Source organism: Chaetomium strumarium (assembly GCF_033439665.1).
Source record: "Chaetomium strumarium strain CBS 333.67 chromosome Unknown B0T15scaffold_4, whole genome shotgun sequence".
NCBI lineage: Eukaryota > Fungi > Ascomycota > Sordariomycetes > Sordariales > Chaetomiaceae > Chaetomium > Chaetomium strumarium.
In genome coordinates, this window is record NW_026944432.1 from 320,645 (window position 1) to 336,988 (window position 16,344).

Here is a 16,344-nt window from a genome sequence, read left to right on the forward strand (position 1 = left end):
TGCTCCAGCCACAGTGTAGTGTGGCATAACCAATGACTTGGACATGCTCTCGAGCCTCCCCCGCATATACTACTAAGTTACCCCTGAATCAACCGTCCTCCGTCCCACTCCTGTTCCATGACGGTCCTGACTGCCGGCAAGCCCTGTAGCAAGCCGTTATGCTCCGCTGTAAGCACCACTGCACGCCTTTTGCTGGCATGAAAGGAGTGCTTTTGGAGGTTCTGGCACTGCCAGACTCTTTAGGCGGTCCCCCAAGGTGCAGCTTCGTGCCGTCTGCTTCTCCTCCTGCTTTTGCATCAAACAAGCACTGGCGCTCACAGCCATCCATGACGATACCCTGACCTAGTGAACAGTTAGAAGAGTCCAAAAATAGACCTCTTAGCTTACAATATCGCCAAGTCCTTCCCGCGCCTCCTCGACTTGGAATGGAGCGGGAGGCAGTGACACACGAGCGTTCGGCAGGTAGATAGACGAGGCGGAGTAAGCCGGTTATCTGCTCCGTATATAGGGTGGCCTAGCCCTCCACCTGCACTTGGCGAGACTCCATCCCTCACCCTGTGTATTAGCTAAGTACCTACCGGCATCATCGGCGTTCATCCACAATGACACCTGCTCCGAAGCCAACTCCGCTCCCTCCTTGCCCCGGGCCGCCACCGAACCGCCCTCTGCCTCCTCTCCCTAAGAAAGAATAAGCGGGAGTCTTGCACGATGCTTATCTCTGGGGACTGGCTCTTATGCGTCTGCGCAAGGCATAAACTTAGATACGGGATAGGAAAGAGGGCTTGTATGCCTTCGCAGTGTGGCACCCGCTTCGTAAGCTAGAGGATCCTGATTTGGACCGTGCTTATATAGGGAAAAAGATCCTTACGTGACAGGTAACTGACGGAAAGAGGATTTAGCAGTGTTTATATCTCTCGAAAACAGAAGACAAAGACAAATCAAATTGCTTCTGTTATAACCCCTTACCTACCACTCCGTATGGCTCGATACACTATAACTGAACACAAGCAGCTACCCTTGCATTAGGCGGCTAGATTGATAGTTTTGATTTCGCCTAGAGGCACTGAGCCTAAAGGAGCTTGGCACGCTAAATACGTCCAATATGAACCGCTTCTCCCATTATCTCGCACAAGTCCTTTGAGTTGGCCTTCCCGCTAAGCTTCTAGTACCTCGTGCCTCTTGCTTGATTATTACAGATCGACTTGGCGGTTGCATTTTCTAAGTGTCCAGCATCCCACCTTTAGCAGCTAAAGTGGGATCTGCTGGCCGAGGCGGGGTGTTGTCGGTGGTGTTGGTGGCGTTCCCATACTGGTGACCGACCCCGTAAGCCTTGTCTTTGCGCGTCGTCTACATCCGATAGCCTTTGAAGAACTTACCCACGCCTTTAGGGAGAGCTCTCCCCTGTCGTTGTTTGGCCACTACCAATCTGATTGTGGTAGACTTGGCCTAAGTCTAGAGCATTTGGAGATTGGGTATGCGACGTTGCCTCGTTGCCGTTTGCGCTGCCGCCTTGGCCTCCGATCCCAACGCAGAATTGGCTTCAGCTGGTTGGTGATAGAAGGGAGGATGGGCGAGGAATCCAGAACTGGGGATAGTCGTGTGGCCCACAGCGGATCCCGCGAGTATGCACGGTCCAACTGAGAGTTGGAGGATCCAACTCTCAGTTGGACCGTGCGCAGAAGCGAGCGGGAGGTGGGTGGCTGAGGTGGGCAACGACATCCGGTCGGGTTCCCGTGCCCCACATCGGGGAAGCGCTATATGTGGAGCAGGAGGTGACCTGTCAATTTGTCTGGTCTCCAGGGCCGCTAACGCGTTTTTGCTGGGGCGGGTATACAAGGTCTTGCTGCGCAACCGATTCCGTAAGTGCTAAAGGCCAGCCACTCGGCGTCTCAGGGAGCCGCGCTGCTAGAATTAAGGTTTCCAAGGTGGTGGACTGCAACGCTGTCCCTTTTACCCCTGGGCTTGTATAGGGGCCACGAAGGAGGCTTCGACAGCCGATTGGCTAGGAGGTAGAAAATGGAACTTTGGTGGGCGGGCGGTTGCGGCCAGTGTTAGGAGGGAGGGCTTTGTCGATGTCGGTGTTACTATAGGATCGTGGGCCTTTAGGGAGACGGCCGCAAGGCATATACACTTTATAAATGTACACGGCAGTCAAATACGGATACAATATGTGCTTAATCATTACCCGGCGGAGCTGAGGCTTTCGCCAGCCGAACTACGGAAGTGTTGGAAGTCAGGGTTTCGGCCTTCATGACATCGTGGCACAGACCATCAGCGTCGTCCGCGGCCCTATATAGACGCATTCGTGGCGGAGTTCGAAGGTTGACAGGCCAACCGACTTTACTCGCACAGCTTGAAATGGACTTTTATACCTCTTTCACATCAGTATTCAGTTCTGATAGCTCAGACATTGGCGTTCTCCAAAACACTGTTGCGACATGGCCGTTTGACCCATCATTTCTATACAGTGCCTTTCTGCCTCTTGACTCAGCAAGCGGCGGTACTGAAAATGCGGGTTTTGAGCCCAGCATGCCACATCCCAGCCCACCATACACCTTTTCCGACCCTACCTATCCTGCCACGATACAGAGTCGCAGCGCCCCTAAGCTCGACATATGCGACTACAGCATGGGACAAGCGCCGTTGCCGGCGCGCTCAGCTGAGGATACACCTCTGTGTAACGAAACAGGACAGACCACACGCCGGCATCGCACTCCCACCGCGGGCAATAGGCACCGCGACCTAACCGCGGCTAAAAGATCCAGAAATCGAGCCGCGGCCGAAAGATACCGCATTAAAAAGCGGGAACAAGTCGCACAGCTTGAAGCTCGATTCCGACATCTCCGCGACACATAGGCTACGTTGCGGGAACGCCGGGACAAACTTCAGGACGAAGTCTTCCGCCTTAAGGCGGAGCTACTACAGCACGCCGAGTGCTGCGAATATAGCGGACTGATCACGGAAAAGTTGATTGGAAAAGGAGTCTGTAGATCCTAGATGTTGACGTCCCTAGTGACTAAGATCTCTCTTCTTGGATATATATTGGCAGACGAACTAGGGTAGACGGATCACAAGTAGCAACAAATCTCGAGGTACAAAGCCCCTCTCTTGCCAGCACGAGCTTCACTGAAACAGACGCCTCTTTTCTCCTGACTGCTTAGCAGATTTATCGGGATAGCAGGCTGAAAGCAGCGGTCTGATAATATATACTAGCGGTTGTACGAGGAATCGAAAAGAGACGGCCTACTGCGCGGCTATAATATGTGACTGGTCACCTAAGATAAGTTGCGGTGACGATAGTTGAGGAGACCTGCGTTATAGACGAGAAGCAGGTCAGGCCAGGCCTCTTTCATAGCATGCATAGAAGTGCAAACGTATAAAAGCGCCCGCCCTTCAGCGCACCCTCTTGGCCGAGTATCGACTATTGTCATGAGGGAATCATGGCTTCCCGCGAGGTTGAGGATTACCCGTCTTGTCCTGACTTATTTCAGATACAATTGGTTGAAGACGCCAACGATAACCGATCGTCGAAATTCTATCTCTTCCCTTTTCTAGCCCCGGAATTGCGTGAAAGAGTCTGGGAATATGCGTCAGCTGGCGTAGCCATCGTCTGCCGCACTTGGAATAATACTAAGTTTGACTTCGCTCTTCGACGTCCCGTTCCTACCGTCTTACACGTATGTCGAGAGGCTCGCTCTTGCGGTATGCGGAGATACCAGAGCGTACGTCAACGAGAGAATGAGGAGGGATCCATCTACTTGGATTGGATAAAAGACGAGGTATACATCCGTCGACCATGCATGTTCCAGATGCCCGCCGAGTTTCTTGAGCAGGCTAACAACCTACTATAGATCTTATAGGGGCGTTCCAGTTTGAGCAGCTTCAGAATCTCCGTCGTTTAAGGATGGATTGGGGTCTACGGCCCTATTGGTGCTCGAGCACACTGGCAGACGGTGTCCACTTTGTTCGGCGATTTCCCAGACTTAAGGTCATTACCCTAGTGGTAAGATTCAAGGAGATGACCGGAGGATCGCCGTCGAAGCTCGCAAAGCTAAGGAACAAACGTCTAAGCCTAGTGGCGTCAATAGTCTTAGCCGAGTTGAGGTTGGAAGTCTGTAGAGACCCTACCTTCCACCCACCTGCAGTCCGGGTGATTTAGGAAAGCAGTACGACATAACTAGGCCTCTGTCGCTTAATTAATTATAGCAATCAGAGATTAGCAGCTCCTGACGCGCTCTTCCGCAATCGTAGGTATAGGCGATCTGACGGGATATACCAGGCGTGATAACCGTCCGACGGATAACGCGGCGTTGTAATTAGCGGTCTGGAACTATATCGATTGCTCCCTAGCTCGGTCCGGTCGGTAGGTATAACTAGGGGTACAGTAGAAGGCCAAGTAGGCAAGGTATATTAGAGCGGTTCCACTTTCTACAAGTCATCTGAACCCTCCTTGGCTTAGCCACGAGTCCGCCTCCCCTTCCCGATCCTTGCACCCCCCAAGGTTGGAGACAAGAACCGCACAGCTAACCTGTCTAGTTTCCTCGCTTAGGCCCCCCTATCTACCCCGCCCAAGCCCGACGTCTTAGGAAGTATATATATCACCTGCCTTTCACCTCAAGCTCGACGTCCATGTCATCCACGATACCTTGGCAAACGTTGTTGGCAACTGACCAGGCAACCTCCCGAAGTTTGATTTTACCACTCCGTTAGCCAACGCTATATTAAAGGGAATCAGCCTCTACCTATTATACACCACTCACGTACCCTAAATAAACGGAGAAGATTCGGAGCAGTGCTAGGTTCCACATATCATCAGCCATCATGCGCGTCGCGGACAGTCTACCGCTTGTCTTAGCTGCCGCGGCCGCCCAAGCTTCCTCTCAGGCCTCTCCTTGCACTATCGCAACCCCGACCAGCACAGGCACGCAGAGGAGGTGGGACACTGGCGTATATGATATCCGCACTTCCGTCCTGCAAGACCCTATGCTAACTATAATAAATAGAAGCTAGGTGACGCTATAGCAGTAACTAATAATCCCCCTGGAGTCGTATATAGGGCAACACTGCCCGACTCGGCGTTCTTCGACCCTGCCTACCCCAATGGCGGCAACATCCAGGGCGAAGTCATCGCTGTCGCGAACCCCCTTGGCATAGGTGTGGTCTTTAGTGTGAAGCTTAGCAATCTGCCGAGGACCGGTGGGCCGTTCTATAAGTAGAGATACTTGGCATCCCCTTATAGATATCCGCTCACCCCGGCCCTAAGCCTACCATATCCACGTCGGCCCGGTCCCCGAGAATGGAAACTGCACGGAGACCCTCGACCATCTTGACCCCTTCATCCGCGGCGAGACCCCGGCGTGCAACGCCGCTGTGCCTGCAACCTGCCAAGTGGGCGATCTGAGCGGCAAGCACGGCGCCATCCCTGCCGACCAGGACTCCTGGGAGACCTCGTATGTCGAACTGTACGCCTCGACTCTCGAGGGTATCGGCGCTTTCTTCGGCAACCGCAGCATCGCGATCCACTATCCCAACAAGACGCGGATTACCTGCGCTAGCTTCGTCAAGGTTGAGGGCAGCGCTAGCTTGCCCGTGTCCGTCCTAGAGTCCACGGCCACGGAAAGCCCCACGTGCGACAGCAGTAGCGCGATTCCTGCCACGACGGAATCAACCATACGGGGCGAAATTGCCGGTGCCTTGATCCTTGGCCCAGAGTTGTGTTCATCCTCTTGGGGCATACAGGCATAGTTACTAGCTTACTAGGTAGTCTTGTGCGCGGTTAACCCTAGATAGGAGGTATTGGCATGGTCGAGGATAAGGCATGGTCGGTAAATAAGACACCAACTATGTATAACGGGATATGTTGTCGCCTAGACTAGCTATCATTCTACGTCAGATATTGGAGACTCAAACTCCGAGAGTGAGCCGCGGGTACGGACTTACCACAGGGTAACATAAGAGAGCGATTATATGCGCAGGAAGAATTGCATGGAATATAGTCATTCTTGCCTTCTTAAAGCATCGCAGGAATATTCAGACCGTTGACTAAGCTATTGTAAACGTTTTGTAGCTTCACCCAGTTTTATCCTATTGTCAGCAGCTTTAGCAACCCTTTTCAGACTTGAGTCCCGAGATTCGTCGCAGCCCATATCTGATGCTTAGGAACCTCGGTATTAAGCTATTTCTATGCAAAGAAAGCCAGAGCTTGAGAGTCTGCTGCTCGAACAGGTACTTGGTGATCTTTCTGCATCAAGCATATAGTAGTCACGAGCTTCACCACTCCACACCCAACTGATTAATCTCACATATGGCCTCCCGAACGGGGAGTCTGTTCTTCGCGCTACCAGACACCAAGATTCATGGGACGGTTTTAGGAGGATACCGCAATCATCTGATAACGGCTTTATAGGTATCTATACAATGAAACTTCGGAAAAAGAAGAGCAAGGAGGATAACAAAGAACAAGGCGCTATAAGGCTAGGTTCTGCGGCGGGAAGAAGGCGAAGTAGGCCGAGAACGAGTTTTCTTTTTTTTATAAACAAAAAAAAAAAAAAAAAACGAATCTGTCTGCGAGACACCGCCAGATAGATTAGCGCCCTGCCCGCTTCCTTAGTAAGCCAATAGGCCCCGTCAAAGAAGTTCGGGCGAAGTGCGTAATAACGAAATCGGCTGTCATTGCACTATGGGAGATGGGAAGTTCGGGGTATAGCCTGGGAGCGGGCGATGGATGGAGAATGGGCTAGTTAGCAGTGTAAAATTTAGACTTTTAGGACTCCTATGTTTAGTGCAACCTGCTAAGACGAACGTTATATAGCCTACGAGCACTGCCATTAGCTATAAATACTACGTGCTTTTTATAGCTTGCCTTAGGTAACTGGCGACAATTCTATCTTTAATATAACTAGGATTGCATAAGAGTATAAAGGACTAATCGACGTAAGCACGAAGACCAGATAGCATCGCTATAGAAGTCGTCTATTTCGTTCAATATCGCAATGTCTATGCCTAATCTAGCCTTTGCCCATAGTACTAGGGATGTTGTATATAACGTACGTGACTCCTATTAAGTTCGAAAATCGTACTTACGCTTTACAGGGCAAGCTATATCCCGAGCCCGTCAACAGCGTTAGAGATGGTACGCAGCAAGTCGCACTAGCTACCTTGCCTCCTCAAGTGTTGCTACAAGCTCCACAGACGAGAGAGAGACGGAGCCTAGACTTCTCCAACACGCTATCGGACTTCGCCGAAGCACTAAAGCGTCTATACGAACTCCAGCAACTCACCTCGTACTGGAAGGACATACACGATCGTCTCTATAACGATTATAGGAAAGCCATGGTTAATAATTCCCAGATGAGTATGGAGATTAGGAAGCGGGATGATATGATCGTCCAATTGCAGGCAGAAATCCGGGAGCTACAGGCGGCGGCGGCGCCAACCCCCATCACGGTAGCCCAGCAAGGGGAAGGGGAATTTGCCAGTCCCCCCTCCGCATTTCTATCGCATTGGATCAGCTCTCGCAGCGAGCCAGTCGACCAACAAGAAGAAACAGACTTGGATGACTTAAGCTTAGCTACGATGTAGGATTAGTTAGTGCTTGTCAATGGAAACGCGAAGACTGTATATTATCATTTCAAGTGTCATTGATCCCGGCATTATAATTCTACGCAAACGCAGGAGTGGGGTCAATAAATCGGTAGTGACGCCATATAAGGGCTTAGGTATATATATTCTAAAAGATGGCATCGTATGTATAAAATCAAGGGCTGGTCCTCCTCGCTCCCACCGGCCGGTCATAACTGCCTACTTTAGCCCTTCACCACTAGGGCACTACAGCAGTGGCCGGACACGGTCGATAAAATCCCTCGCCATAGGACGCTGAAACAGACAGTACTACGACAAAATGCTAGGACTGCAGAACTGGACGCGGAGCGTCCTGCTTCCATCAACGGAGGCATCTCCACCGGCCTGTTACACGCTATAGTATAGTGGCCCCATTAGCTGTGTATGCCCTAAGCTACTCGTTGGTCATAGCTAGCAGCGTCCTCTAACCCATCGCGAAGTGCAATATACTCAGCGGATTATTCCCGGATGGGGTGCTCTTTCCTACCACGTCTGACGGGGATGTGGTCTCCGAATTCCAGATGGTCCATCTAGACCGCTGGTCCAAGACGTCGATCCTCTCGCCCAGCTGCATATTTCTGCCGTCTTATGTAGAGGACGTTTCAGCGGCGGTAAAAGCGCTCTCCGCGGGAAACTGCCAGTTCGCCATCAAGTCCGGCGGGCACAACCCCACTCCCGGAGCTAACGACATCAACGACGGCGTGTCTATCGACCTGCGGTATCTGAACCAGACCACCCTGGCGCCGGACCGCAGTTTCGTCAGCTTGGGCGCCGGCGGCAACTGGGTTAACGCCTACCACGCCTTCGCGAACCACGGCGTTGGTTTCCCCGGCGGCCTATGCGGCACCACGGGCGTCGGCGGTGTTACCATCGGCGGCGGCCAGTCTCCCTTCAGCGCTAAGGTGGGCTGGGCTGTCGACAACGTGCTAAACTTTCAGCTGGTGCTAGCCGACGGCAAGATCGTCAACGCTAACGCGACGCATAACAGCGATCTATTCCGCGCCCAGAAAGGCGGCGGCTCCAACTTTGGCGTCGTAACGCGGATCGACATGGCGGCATTCGATCATTCCAACCAGCTGTGGGGTGGCGAGATCGTGGTCCAAGCGACACCAGCCACGACGCAGACGGCGCTCGAAGCAACTAGCAACTATACAAGGCAGAACAACGCGAACGTGGATGCGATGCTGCAGACCGCCTTCTTCTACTATAGTAACGGCACCGCCGTCATTGACTTTGTGCTGGCGGCGACCGATAACGCGACAAACCCCGAGATCTTCCACCCTTTTACGGGAATGTCGCCGCAGATGGCAAGCACAGTGTCATCGCGGACGCTGACGAGCTTTGTTAGGGAGATCATCCCGACCCAGCCCCGGGGATACCGGTTGGTTTCCACGCATTACTCTACAGCGTTTAGCGGATTTTCCTAATAGCACCTCCTAGCAATCTCTGGGCGACAGTGACTTTTAAGAACAATCTCGCTACTCTGCAGACCGTGCAGCGAATCACCGACCATATCTACATAGAGGCGGGTGCCACGGTACCCGACATGGACTGGATCTTGCTCTACAGCCCGCAGCCCAAAGCAATCGACCTGCACGGTCTCCGCAACGGGGGCAACGTCCTAGGACGGCAGCATACGCGGGACGACCAGATTGGTGAGGACATTCGTTTCGGTTGGCATGTATGGTACCGCTGACGGCTGCCGGCAGTCGCCTGCATCAGTCCCCGATGGCTGGACGCGGCGTATGACCGGGACATGTACGCCCTCGCTGCAAAATGGGTGGGCATGGTCACGAAGGCTACCAGACTTCTGGGGACGCACGAGGAGTTCCTCTACCTCAATCTCGCAGCGCAATTCCAGGACCCCATCAGGGCCTACGGCGAGGACAACGTCCGATTCATCCGGCACGTCGCTGAGAAGTACGACCCGGCCGGCGTGTTCCAGCGGCTGGCGCCGGGCGGGTTCAAAATCAGCCGAGTCGGCGGGTTTCGACCTCAGACGGTCCCGGGACGGGCGGTCTAAGCCGGGAAAATATGTTAACGTTACAAGCTTAAGGCCTAGGACTTTTCCACCATAGGTTGCAGCGGCCACGGACCGTTCTTCGATGTCCTTCTTCCTTTCAGTTCCACTTAAACCACAGGCATTACCATCCCTAGTTTGCCAGCTTTCTCGTTCCGAGAGCAGGAGGCGATCCGAGGATCTATGTAACCACCCCATCGGCACTGCGTAGCACCGATGTGCTAGCCTGATACGCTGTCTCCCGCACTTCGTGCTTTGAAGTCACTGTCCTCCACGCCCTTGAACCCCGAATGTATGTTACTGTTTATGGGGTTGACTTGTTTTATGTTGTGGGGTATTACCAACAGGCCTTGCGACAGTAGCTTAGCGAGGAGCGCGCGTTCTGATGGAGGAGAGTCTACAGGTGGAAGCTACGGGCGATACGGGGACGTAGCCCGTACCCGGGTAAGCCATATCTCCTATGCTCATACCAAGGCAGAATGGTATTTTGCCCCCGGGCCAAGTCGATGCGTAACTCTACTCTCCGTTCACCGGTTCGTTCGAAACCAAAATACACTCACTGTCAGTGGGATCATATCACGACAGCAACTTACTCAAGAAGTGTGTTGCCTTAAAACTTTACGTACGCAAGCGTCCACGTTGGTACTGTAAGTCTAGAACTATATAGTTCATCGCCCAGGTATGTATAGCCTTTTGGCGGGGACTAGCGGCGCTTCTGCTTGCGGCGCCAGCTGGTGGCTCGCCAGCGCCTGCACGTGCCTAGAATCAGCCTCACCAGCCAAAATTGTGGAACCTCCCCTTTTGCATCTCGAAGCCAATCATCAAGTCTTGCGTGACCGCGCCCCGCCCAAATCACGGGTTTTCTATTGCAGATCGAGTAAGCTCCTTATAGATCGCCACTACTACGCTATAGCCCATCCGCATCCATGGCATCAACGCCGAACGCATTCCAGGCGCCCCCACCCCCCACCCAACCCTCTCATCCCAATCCACCCGCGGGACTGGGGTATGTTTTCTCGCATAGCAGCGTAATGGGGCTCTCTGTCGATGCCGGGTTCGCTGGCTCTGTGGCCCGTTGACTATAGGTCGGTGGTCATCGGGGAGACTTTTCTCCCTCCCATCCTAATTGTTTACCTATATATCCGCCGTGGATCTCGCTCTCCCACCAGACAAGCCATTGTTCACAGTGAACACTCGAAAAGATGACAGCCTCTTTAGAAGAAACCGCGGTCAGCTACAAGGAGCTGGCCGATCTCGAGGATAACTTTTCTGAGATTGAGAAGGGAATCAGTAAGTCTTGAACTCTTTCAAACCAATCGATTGCAGAGGGACACTAATGGCCGCGTACAGTCCGCCAGCATTACTTGCGCTCCAAGCCGCTCTACTCCAAGCGCGCCGAGCTGGTCGCCAAAATCCCCAACTTTTGGCCGCTCGTCTTCAAGCAGGCGCCTATGGACATTGACGAGTATATTCAGCCTTCCGACTCGGCGCTACTGCTACACTCGCTCAGGTCGCTCTCCGTAACCCGCTTCGAACTCGACGAGGACGAGCAGAAGGGCGACCCGCGTAGTGTCGCTATCCGTTTCGAGTTCGCCGAGAACGAGCACTTTGAGGACAAGGTGCTAGAGAAGAAGTTCTGGTGGCGCCAGAGCAAGGACGGCTTCGCCGGCCTGGTCAGCGAGCCCGTGGAGATAGCGTGGAAGAAGAGCAAGGATCTAACGAATGGCCTGCTGAGCCTTGTAAAGGCGGTCTATAACGAGCAGCAGACGAAGGTTGCGAGGAACGTGGCGTTGACCGCCCTCAAAAAGAAGATCGAAGGCACCGACATTAGCGGTGTCAGCTTTTTCGCCTGGTTTGGCTACGTTGGTAAGCACGTGTCCGCTGAGGAAAGCAAGAGGGTGATTGAGGAGGAAGAGGAGCGGAGGAGGAGGGCAGCTGACGAGGAGGCTGCTGGGAATGGGGATGAGGACAACAATACGGCCGAGGACTACGCATACGCGCAAGATGAGGACTTGGAAATCTTCCCCGGGGGGGATGCGATCGCCATGGTCATTGTGAATCATTTGTGGCCCGATGCGATTAAGTACTATTTCAGTGAGTTTCAGCTCTCCTGCTCTACAGACCGTTGATTGCTAACAAGGTAGCATCTATATCCGAGGGCTCGCTGAGCGACTTCGGTCTCGACTCGGGCGAGGATGAGAATTAGTAGAGCCCGCAATTCCGGAGTATGGTGACTGCGAGATGCGTACTGAGCTACACCCAACTAAGGACTATACCGTCTATATGGCAACTTATATCCCCATTAAAAATCTACGCTACAGAATTGATGACGCTACCAAGCACATCTCCGCCGGAACCAAGTTATAGTAGTGGAGTTGCTGTAGGATCCAATGACTCCCTCGGATAACTATCTGAAAGGACCTAGAAAGCGGAGCGAATAGTTCCTTCTCGGCTTCTTCTCTATCTATTTGATCAACCCTAGCCCCACAGTGCTCCTCACAATCTCCGCTTAGAGGGAAACAAGGCGCTCCTGATACAGGACAGGGGGGCTCGACTACGCAGCTCACCGTCGGAGCAGAGCGTCGACGCTATCGAAGCAGACCTCTACTTTGCGCCGGGCTGAATATCTGCGCGGATGGGGGCGAGGAAGTAGTCCAGCTCGAGGTAGAGATCTTCGTCACTAATACCCAAGTCCCAGTCGAGAAGCGACAATAGCTGGCTCTCCATCACGTTGACTTCAGTTTTACTGAAGCCAAAGCTGTAGGCTTGTGTCCGGATGACACTATACGCGGCCCAATCCGCGTTCTTGAGACTCTTGTCGTTGAGGTACTTCGCCGCGAGGATGAGCGAGGCCAGGAAAATGCGGTGGGTCTGGCGCAAACCCTTCGCCATAGGCTGGACGCGGGGTTTCAGACGACGCAGATACACCAAGGAGGACATCAGCGTTGGTACTGGCACGTTGGACGAAACCACTAGCTGCATGATGAACCTCTCGATCGTAGGCAGACCCCTACCAACCCGTCCTGCTACTGTTGGGAGAGTCTCGTCTGCACCGGCAAGGACACCGTGTCCGGTCAGACCGGTGGCGGCCTTTGCCAGGTACCTGATCATTTCCTCGTCGACGGGCTGGGCGACAAAACGCTCCAGAGCTGCAGCGTTGAGCTCAGCCGGGCTGAGCTTCGGTAGTGAGTCCATCATCGGAGCTTGTTGAAACCTCAGAGATGAGACCTCTTTTTGGCTGTTCGGATTTAGAGTGGTTGGGTCTTTTCTCTTTTGCTATTATCAGCGATCTTTTTGAGAGACTTAGATAGTAGAATCTTTTAAGCCTCTATCTCGCTTCTGTTTGGCTGCCCGAGACAGCGCCCAGCGGGGTTCGCGAGTACTTGGCCCATGGCTCTTAGTTGAGTGAGAAATGCCTAAGTGCAGGTTTTAAACATCGTTGATGGTCTCGTAGGTGAATGAACAGGTAGCGGGATATGTATAGTTGAAGTTTCAAGTTGGCAACTAGTTTGGGTACTGCGGTTGATGGCTAGATAGAGCTTCAGCTTATATAGCCATATGAAGATAAATCTAGGATCATTTTGTACAATCAGAAGCTAGTTTATGATATATTTAGAACAGCAGAATTTGGGAGCCAATCTGGCCCACCTTGATTATTTCTATTTTTGGCTCCGTAGTCGGATATTTCTCCCTATACAACTCGTTTTCCTATTACTTGTAATAGGAACAGGTACAAGTAGTACTATACTCCGTAACCTCAAGACAGGCGTTTTCTCATTTCTGCCCCCTATGGACCGGATCACAGATAATTACGCTGTCGCCCTTGGCGGCGTCTGTTTTGCTCTGGTACTCGCTAACTATCGCCGGGCTGTCAGGTGGTGTGTCCTCGCTAGCTACCGCCGGACTGTCAGGTGGTGTGTCCGTGGTCTCCGTCTTCTCTCGACTCTTAGGTGGTGTGTCCGTGGTCCGCGTCTTCTCTTGACCAGGTTGTTCTCGTATATACGCGTGCTTTCCCGATTCAAGCGCATCGGGCCGTGGCACCTCTATACTATCCTCATCATCGCATTATTTCTGGGCGTTAATGTCTATCTAACATTCTTTAACGGCTTGTTTAAGCCGGTCTTCGTCGAAGAGGCGAGCATCCGGGCCGCGAACCTCTCGCTAATCAACCTTGTGCCTGTTATTGCGGGGCCGAGCCAGAGCTTTCTAGCCTCTACGTTTTTCGGCGTCTCCCTCAAGACCTTTCAGAAAGTCCACCGCTCCCTGGCGGTCGTCTCCACGCTTCTATTACTCGTCCATGTCATCGCTGCGATCGTGGCGCGGCGAGGATTTTCGCTGCAGGTAGTGAGGAACGTGTGGACTCTGGCTGTGAGTAAATGGCCTGCTTTGCAGCTTATGCTTTAGATAACCTCTAATCGTTTGCTAAAGGCCGTGGTATGGCTGGTGGCTCTGATATTCTTATCCCTTCCATGGCTCCGGGGACCATACGAGCTGTTCGCCCGCACGCACCAATTGCTGTCAGTCGCCCTGCCATTTCTGATCTGGCAACATTTAACCCCTGAGGTAAACGTCTACTTCTTCATTTTCTTGGGATCGTTCCCCCTCATGCTACTAGCCCAGCTAGGCAACGTGTTCTATAGAAACGCTATTGTGCTTCGTACAAGAAAGAGTGAGCATACAAATGCCGTCGAGGAGTCGAAAATTAGTGAGAAGGCAGACCCCGATATAGTGATGGCGACAATCACCAATCTCAAGGACGTTGTTCAGACGCGCCTAAAACAAACCGCTTATGAGAAGAGCTTAGACGAGCGGATTCTAGACCGTGATATTATCCAAATAGAGCTAGCCCTTCCGCGCCCTATACGAATTCAAGAGGGACAGTACATTGGCCTATGGATCCCTGCCGTCAGTAGGTTGTCGTTCCTCCAGGTCCACCCCTTTATGGTTACGTCGTGGTCGGATGGGTGTTCCAACCGATTAAGTGTTCTGGTGGACCCTCGTCGCGGCTGGACCAAGAAATTACTCCGCTATACGAGACTCAAACCCAATGGCGAGCCCTGCCGAGCTCTGTTCACAGGGCCATACGGACTTAGCGTGCCTACCCGCAAATACGGAATCGTACTCCTAGTGGCCGCCGGTCTCGGCATAGTGTCACATATACCTTACCTGAAGCGGCTTATACACGATTACAACGCACGCCGGACACAGACGCGCCGAATCTGCCTCGTGTGGCTAGTGAAAACTCTCGGTAAGTCTACGGGATTGCTGTCGGAATCCTTCTGCTTACGCCATAGACTTGCCATACCTCTTCCAGGACATGTTGAACGAAGCCCTAGCCGAAGATGCGTTGGACGACGGTCGGGTAAGATGCTCTGCGGAGCTGTAGGAGTGTATCGGAGCTAAGACGATTTAGATACTGGGTATCACTATCTACGTCGAATCGGGCGGCGCAGAGCATCGGTTCGGCAAACGTACTATAGTGCACAGCGGCTTTCCTAACTTAGAAGCAATCTTCAAGAACGAGAGAACCGAGGAAAACATCAAGAGGGCACAGAAAGAAGAAGATGCCAAAGAAGAAATGCTGGTCTTAGGTAGCCGAAGCAGCGTGTAGCCGGGGCCATGAAGCATGCTAACTCCGTTTAGTATCGGCGACCGAAGGTCTGCGAGTTGAGCTGCGGAAGATCTCTCAACGATACGTACGTGATGGGGTTGACGTCGTTGAGCTAGAATATCAGCCAGACTCGGATACATAGAGATGGGCAAGCCGTCTGCAGCTTATATAACAAGGCGGTGGACGCCTGAGGTAAGCTAGACATGTAACGGCCATAGGGCTGCGAGGCTACAGTAGGTTAACTAGTTCATTAGTAATAGTCTATAAGTGTTTGTTTGCTTCTGAATAAGTTTACCGTATGTTTTTATAGTGTAAAGGATCCGCATTCAGTGCCGTCCCAGATAGATAACACATCGTTAGCTATGTTTTGGAACGCCTCCTGTATCGAGCTGATCCTTGCGGGCACTCGGTAACCCTTGGCCAACCCTAGGAGGCCGCCCTGTTGGGAAAGACATCGGATAGCTGTCCGGCCAGTCGAAACAGGCTAATGGAGCGGCGTAATTTGCTCGGCCATTCGACAGTATGGAAGCGCGTCAAGCCCAAGAATGCGAAGCGAACCAAGCAATGGTAAGGCGCGCAAGAGAGCCTTGACTCCCTCCGCGTGGGCCCCGCGGACACTCCGCGACCACCGCGGCCCATTCGGAAACCGCCTCCCGAAGATCAATCCCCTTGGGACTTACCCCCCTCGTCGGGGCAGATGAAAAAACCAACCCTCCTAGATCCCCTCCTCAAAGAGCCGTCCGTAGCCAATGCAACACCTTGCCTACGACCGTTACAGTTGTTGAGGATCAGTACTCCGTTATGTCAGGTGAATGCCGAATGCGAAGGGAGTTCCACCGCGAGCAGTGAGCAGAAAAATGGCAGACACCGGGCTACGTATCAATGACGTATTAGAGAAGCACCAACCCAGTATGCTTTCGGTCCTCCCCTTTATTAATTACAGACAAAGTTACCGAAATGACGTCAATATGCTCAATACCTGCACGAGCCGTGGATGCGTTAGTGTAAAATCGATGAGGCGACATTCCTATACTGGTAGAGACTGAAATTAGTGTCCATATTTCCGATGTTGAAATATTGTCCGCACAGACCA

At 52.6% G+C, this 16,344-nt stretch overlaps 6 protein-coding genes across 6 annotated transcripts; 5 read left to right on the forward strand and 1 right to left on the reverse strand.

The window, feature by feature from the left end:
- Positions 1-4,821: 4,821 nt before the first annotated feature.
- B0T15DRAFT_484815 (uncharacterized protein) lies at positions 4,822-5,745 on the forward strand (the record flags this gene model as incomplete). The annotated part of the gene is made up of 3 exons (XM_062866245.1): positions 4,822-4,947; positions 5,004-5,196; positions 5,264-5,745. The coding sequence occupies 3 exons, from the start codon at positions 4,822-4,824 to the stop codon at positions 5,743-5,745; spliced, it is 801 nt and encodes a 266-aa protein (XP_062720862.1).
- A 1,247-nt stretch (positions 5,746-6,992) lies between these two features.
- Positions 6,993-7,581, forward strand: B0T15DRAFT_511046 (uncharacterized protein; the record flags this gene model as incomplete). The annotated part of the gene is made up of 3 exons (XM_062867890.1): positions 6,993-7,046; positions 7,093-7,132; positions 7,172-7,581. The coding sequence occupies 3 exons, from the start codon at positions 6,993-6,995 to the stop codon at positions 7,579-7,581; spliced, it is 504 nt and encodes a 167-aa protein (XP_062720863.1).
- Positions 7,582-8,128: 547 nt separating this feature from the next.
- Positions 8,129-9,643, forward strand: B0T15DRAFT_554907 (6-hydroxy-D-nicotine oxidase; the record flags this gene model as incomplete). The annotated part of the gene is made up of 3 exons (XM_062870367.1): positions 8,129-9,001; positions 9,061-9,275; positions 9,330-9,643. Exons 1-3 carry the CDS (start codon positions 8,142-8,144, stop codon positions 9,641-9,643), a joined length of 1,389 nt encoding a protein of 462 aa, XP_062720864.1. The 5' UTR covers positions 8,129-8,141.
- An 878-nt stretch (positions 9,644-10,521) lies between these two features.
- Positions 10,522-12,136, forward strand: B0T15DRAFT_574521 (nucleosome assembly protein). The gene is made up of 3 exons (XM_062870957.1): positions 10,522-10,930; positions 10,991-11,734; positions 11,785-12,136. The coding sequence occupies exons 1-3, from the start codon at positions 10,843-10,845 to the stop codon at positions 11,844-11,846; spliced, it is 894 nt and encodes a 297-aa protein (XP_062720865.1). The 5' UTR covers positions 10,522-10,842; the 3' UTR covers positions 11,847-12,136.
- A 108-nt stretch (positions 12,137-12,244) lies between these two features.
- B0T15DRAFT_554911 (uncharacterized protein) lies at positions 12,245-12,925 on the reverse strand (the record flags this gene model as incomplete). The annotated part of the gene is made up of 1 exon (XM_062870369.1): positions 12,245-12,925. The coding sequence occupies exon 1, from the start codon at positions 12,836-12,838 to the stop codon at positions 12,245-12,247; it is 594 nt and encodes a 197-aa protein (XP_062720866.1). The 5' UTR covers positions 12,839-12,925.
- A 642-nt stretch (positions 12,926-13,567) lies between these two features.
- Positions 13,568-15,387, forward strand: B0T15DRAFT_554919 (cell surface metalloreductase; the record flags this gene model as incomplete). The annotated part of the gene is made up of 6 exons (XM_062870370.1): positions 13,568-14,008; positions 14,069-14,345; positions 14,460-14,888; positions 14,935-15,002; positions 15,054-15,231; positions 15,284-15,387. Coding segments are annotated over 6 exons (1,497 nt in total), but the record flags the coding sequence as incomplete, so codon positions are not given.
- Between the last annotated feature and the right edge of the window lie 957 nt (positions 15,388-16,344).

Coding starts and splice junctions, on each gene's coding strand:
- B0T15DRAFT_574521 (XM_062870957.1), top strand. CDS start 10,843: ATGACAGCCTCTTTAGAAGAAACCGCGGTCAGCTACAAGGAGCTGGCC. Junction 10,931..10,990: donor TGAGATTGAGAAGGGAATCA/GTAAGTCTTGAA, acceptor GGCCGCGTACAG/TCCGCCAGCATTACTTGCGC. Junction 11,735..11,784: donor TGCGATTAAGTACTATTTCA/GTGAGTTTCAGC, acceptor CTAACAAGGTAG/CATCTATATCCGAGGGCTCG.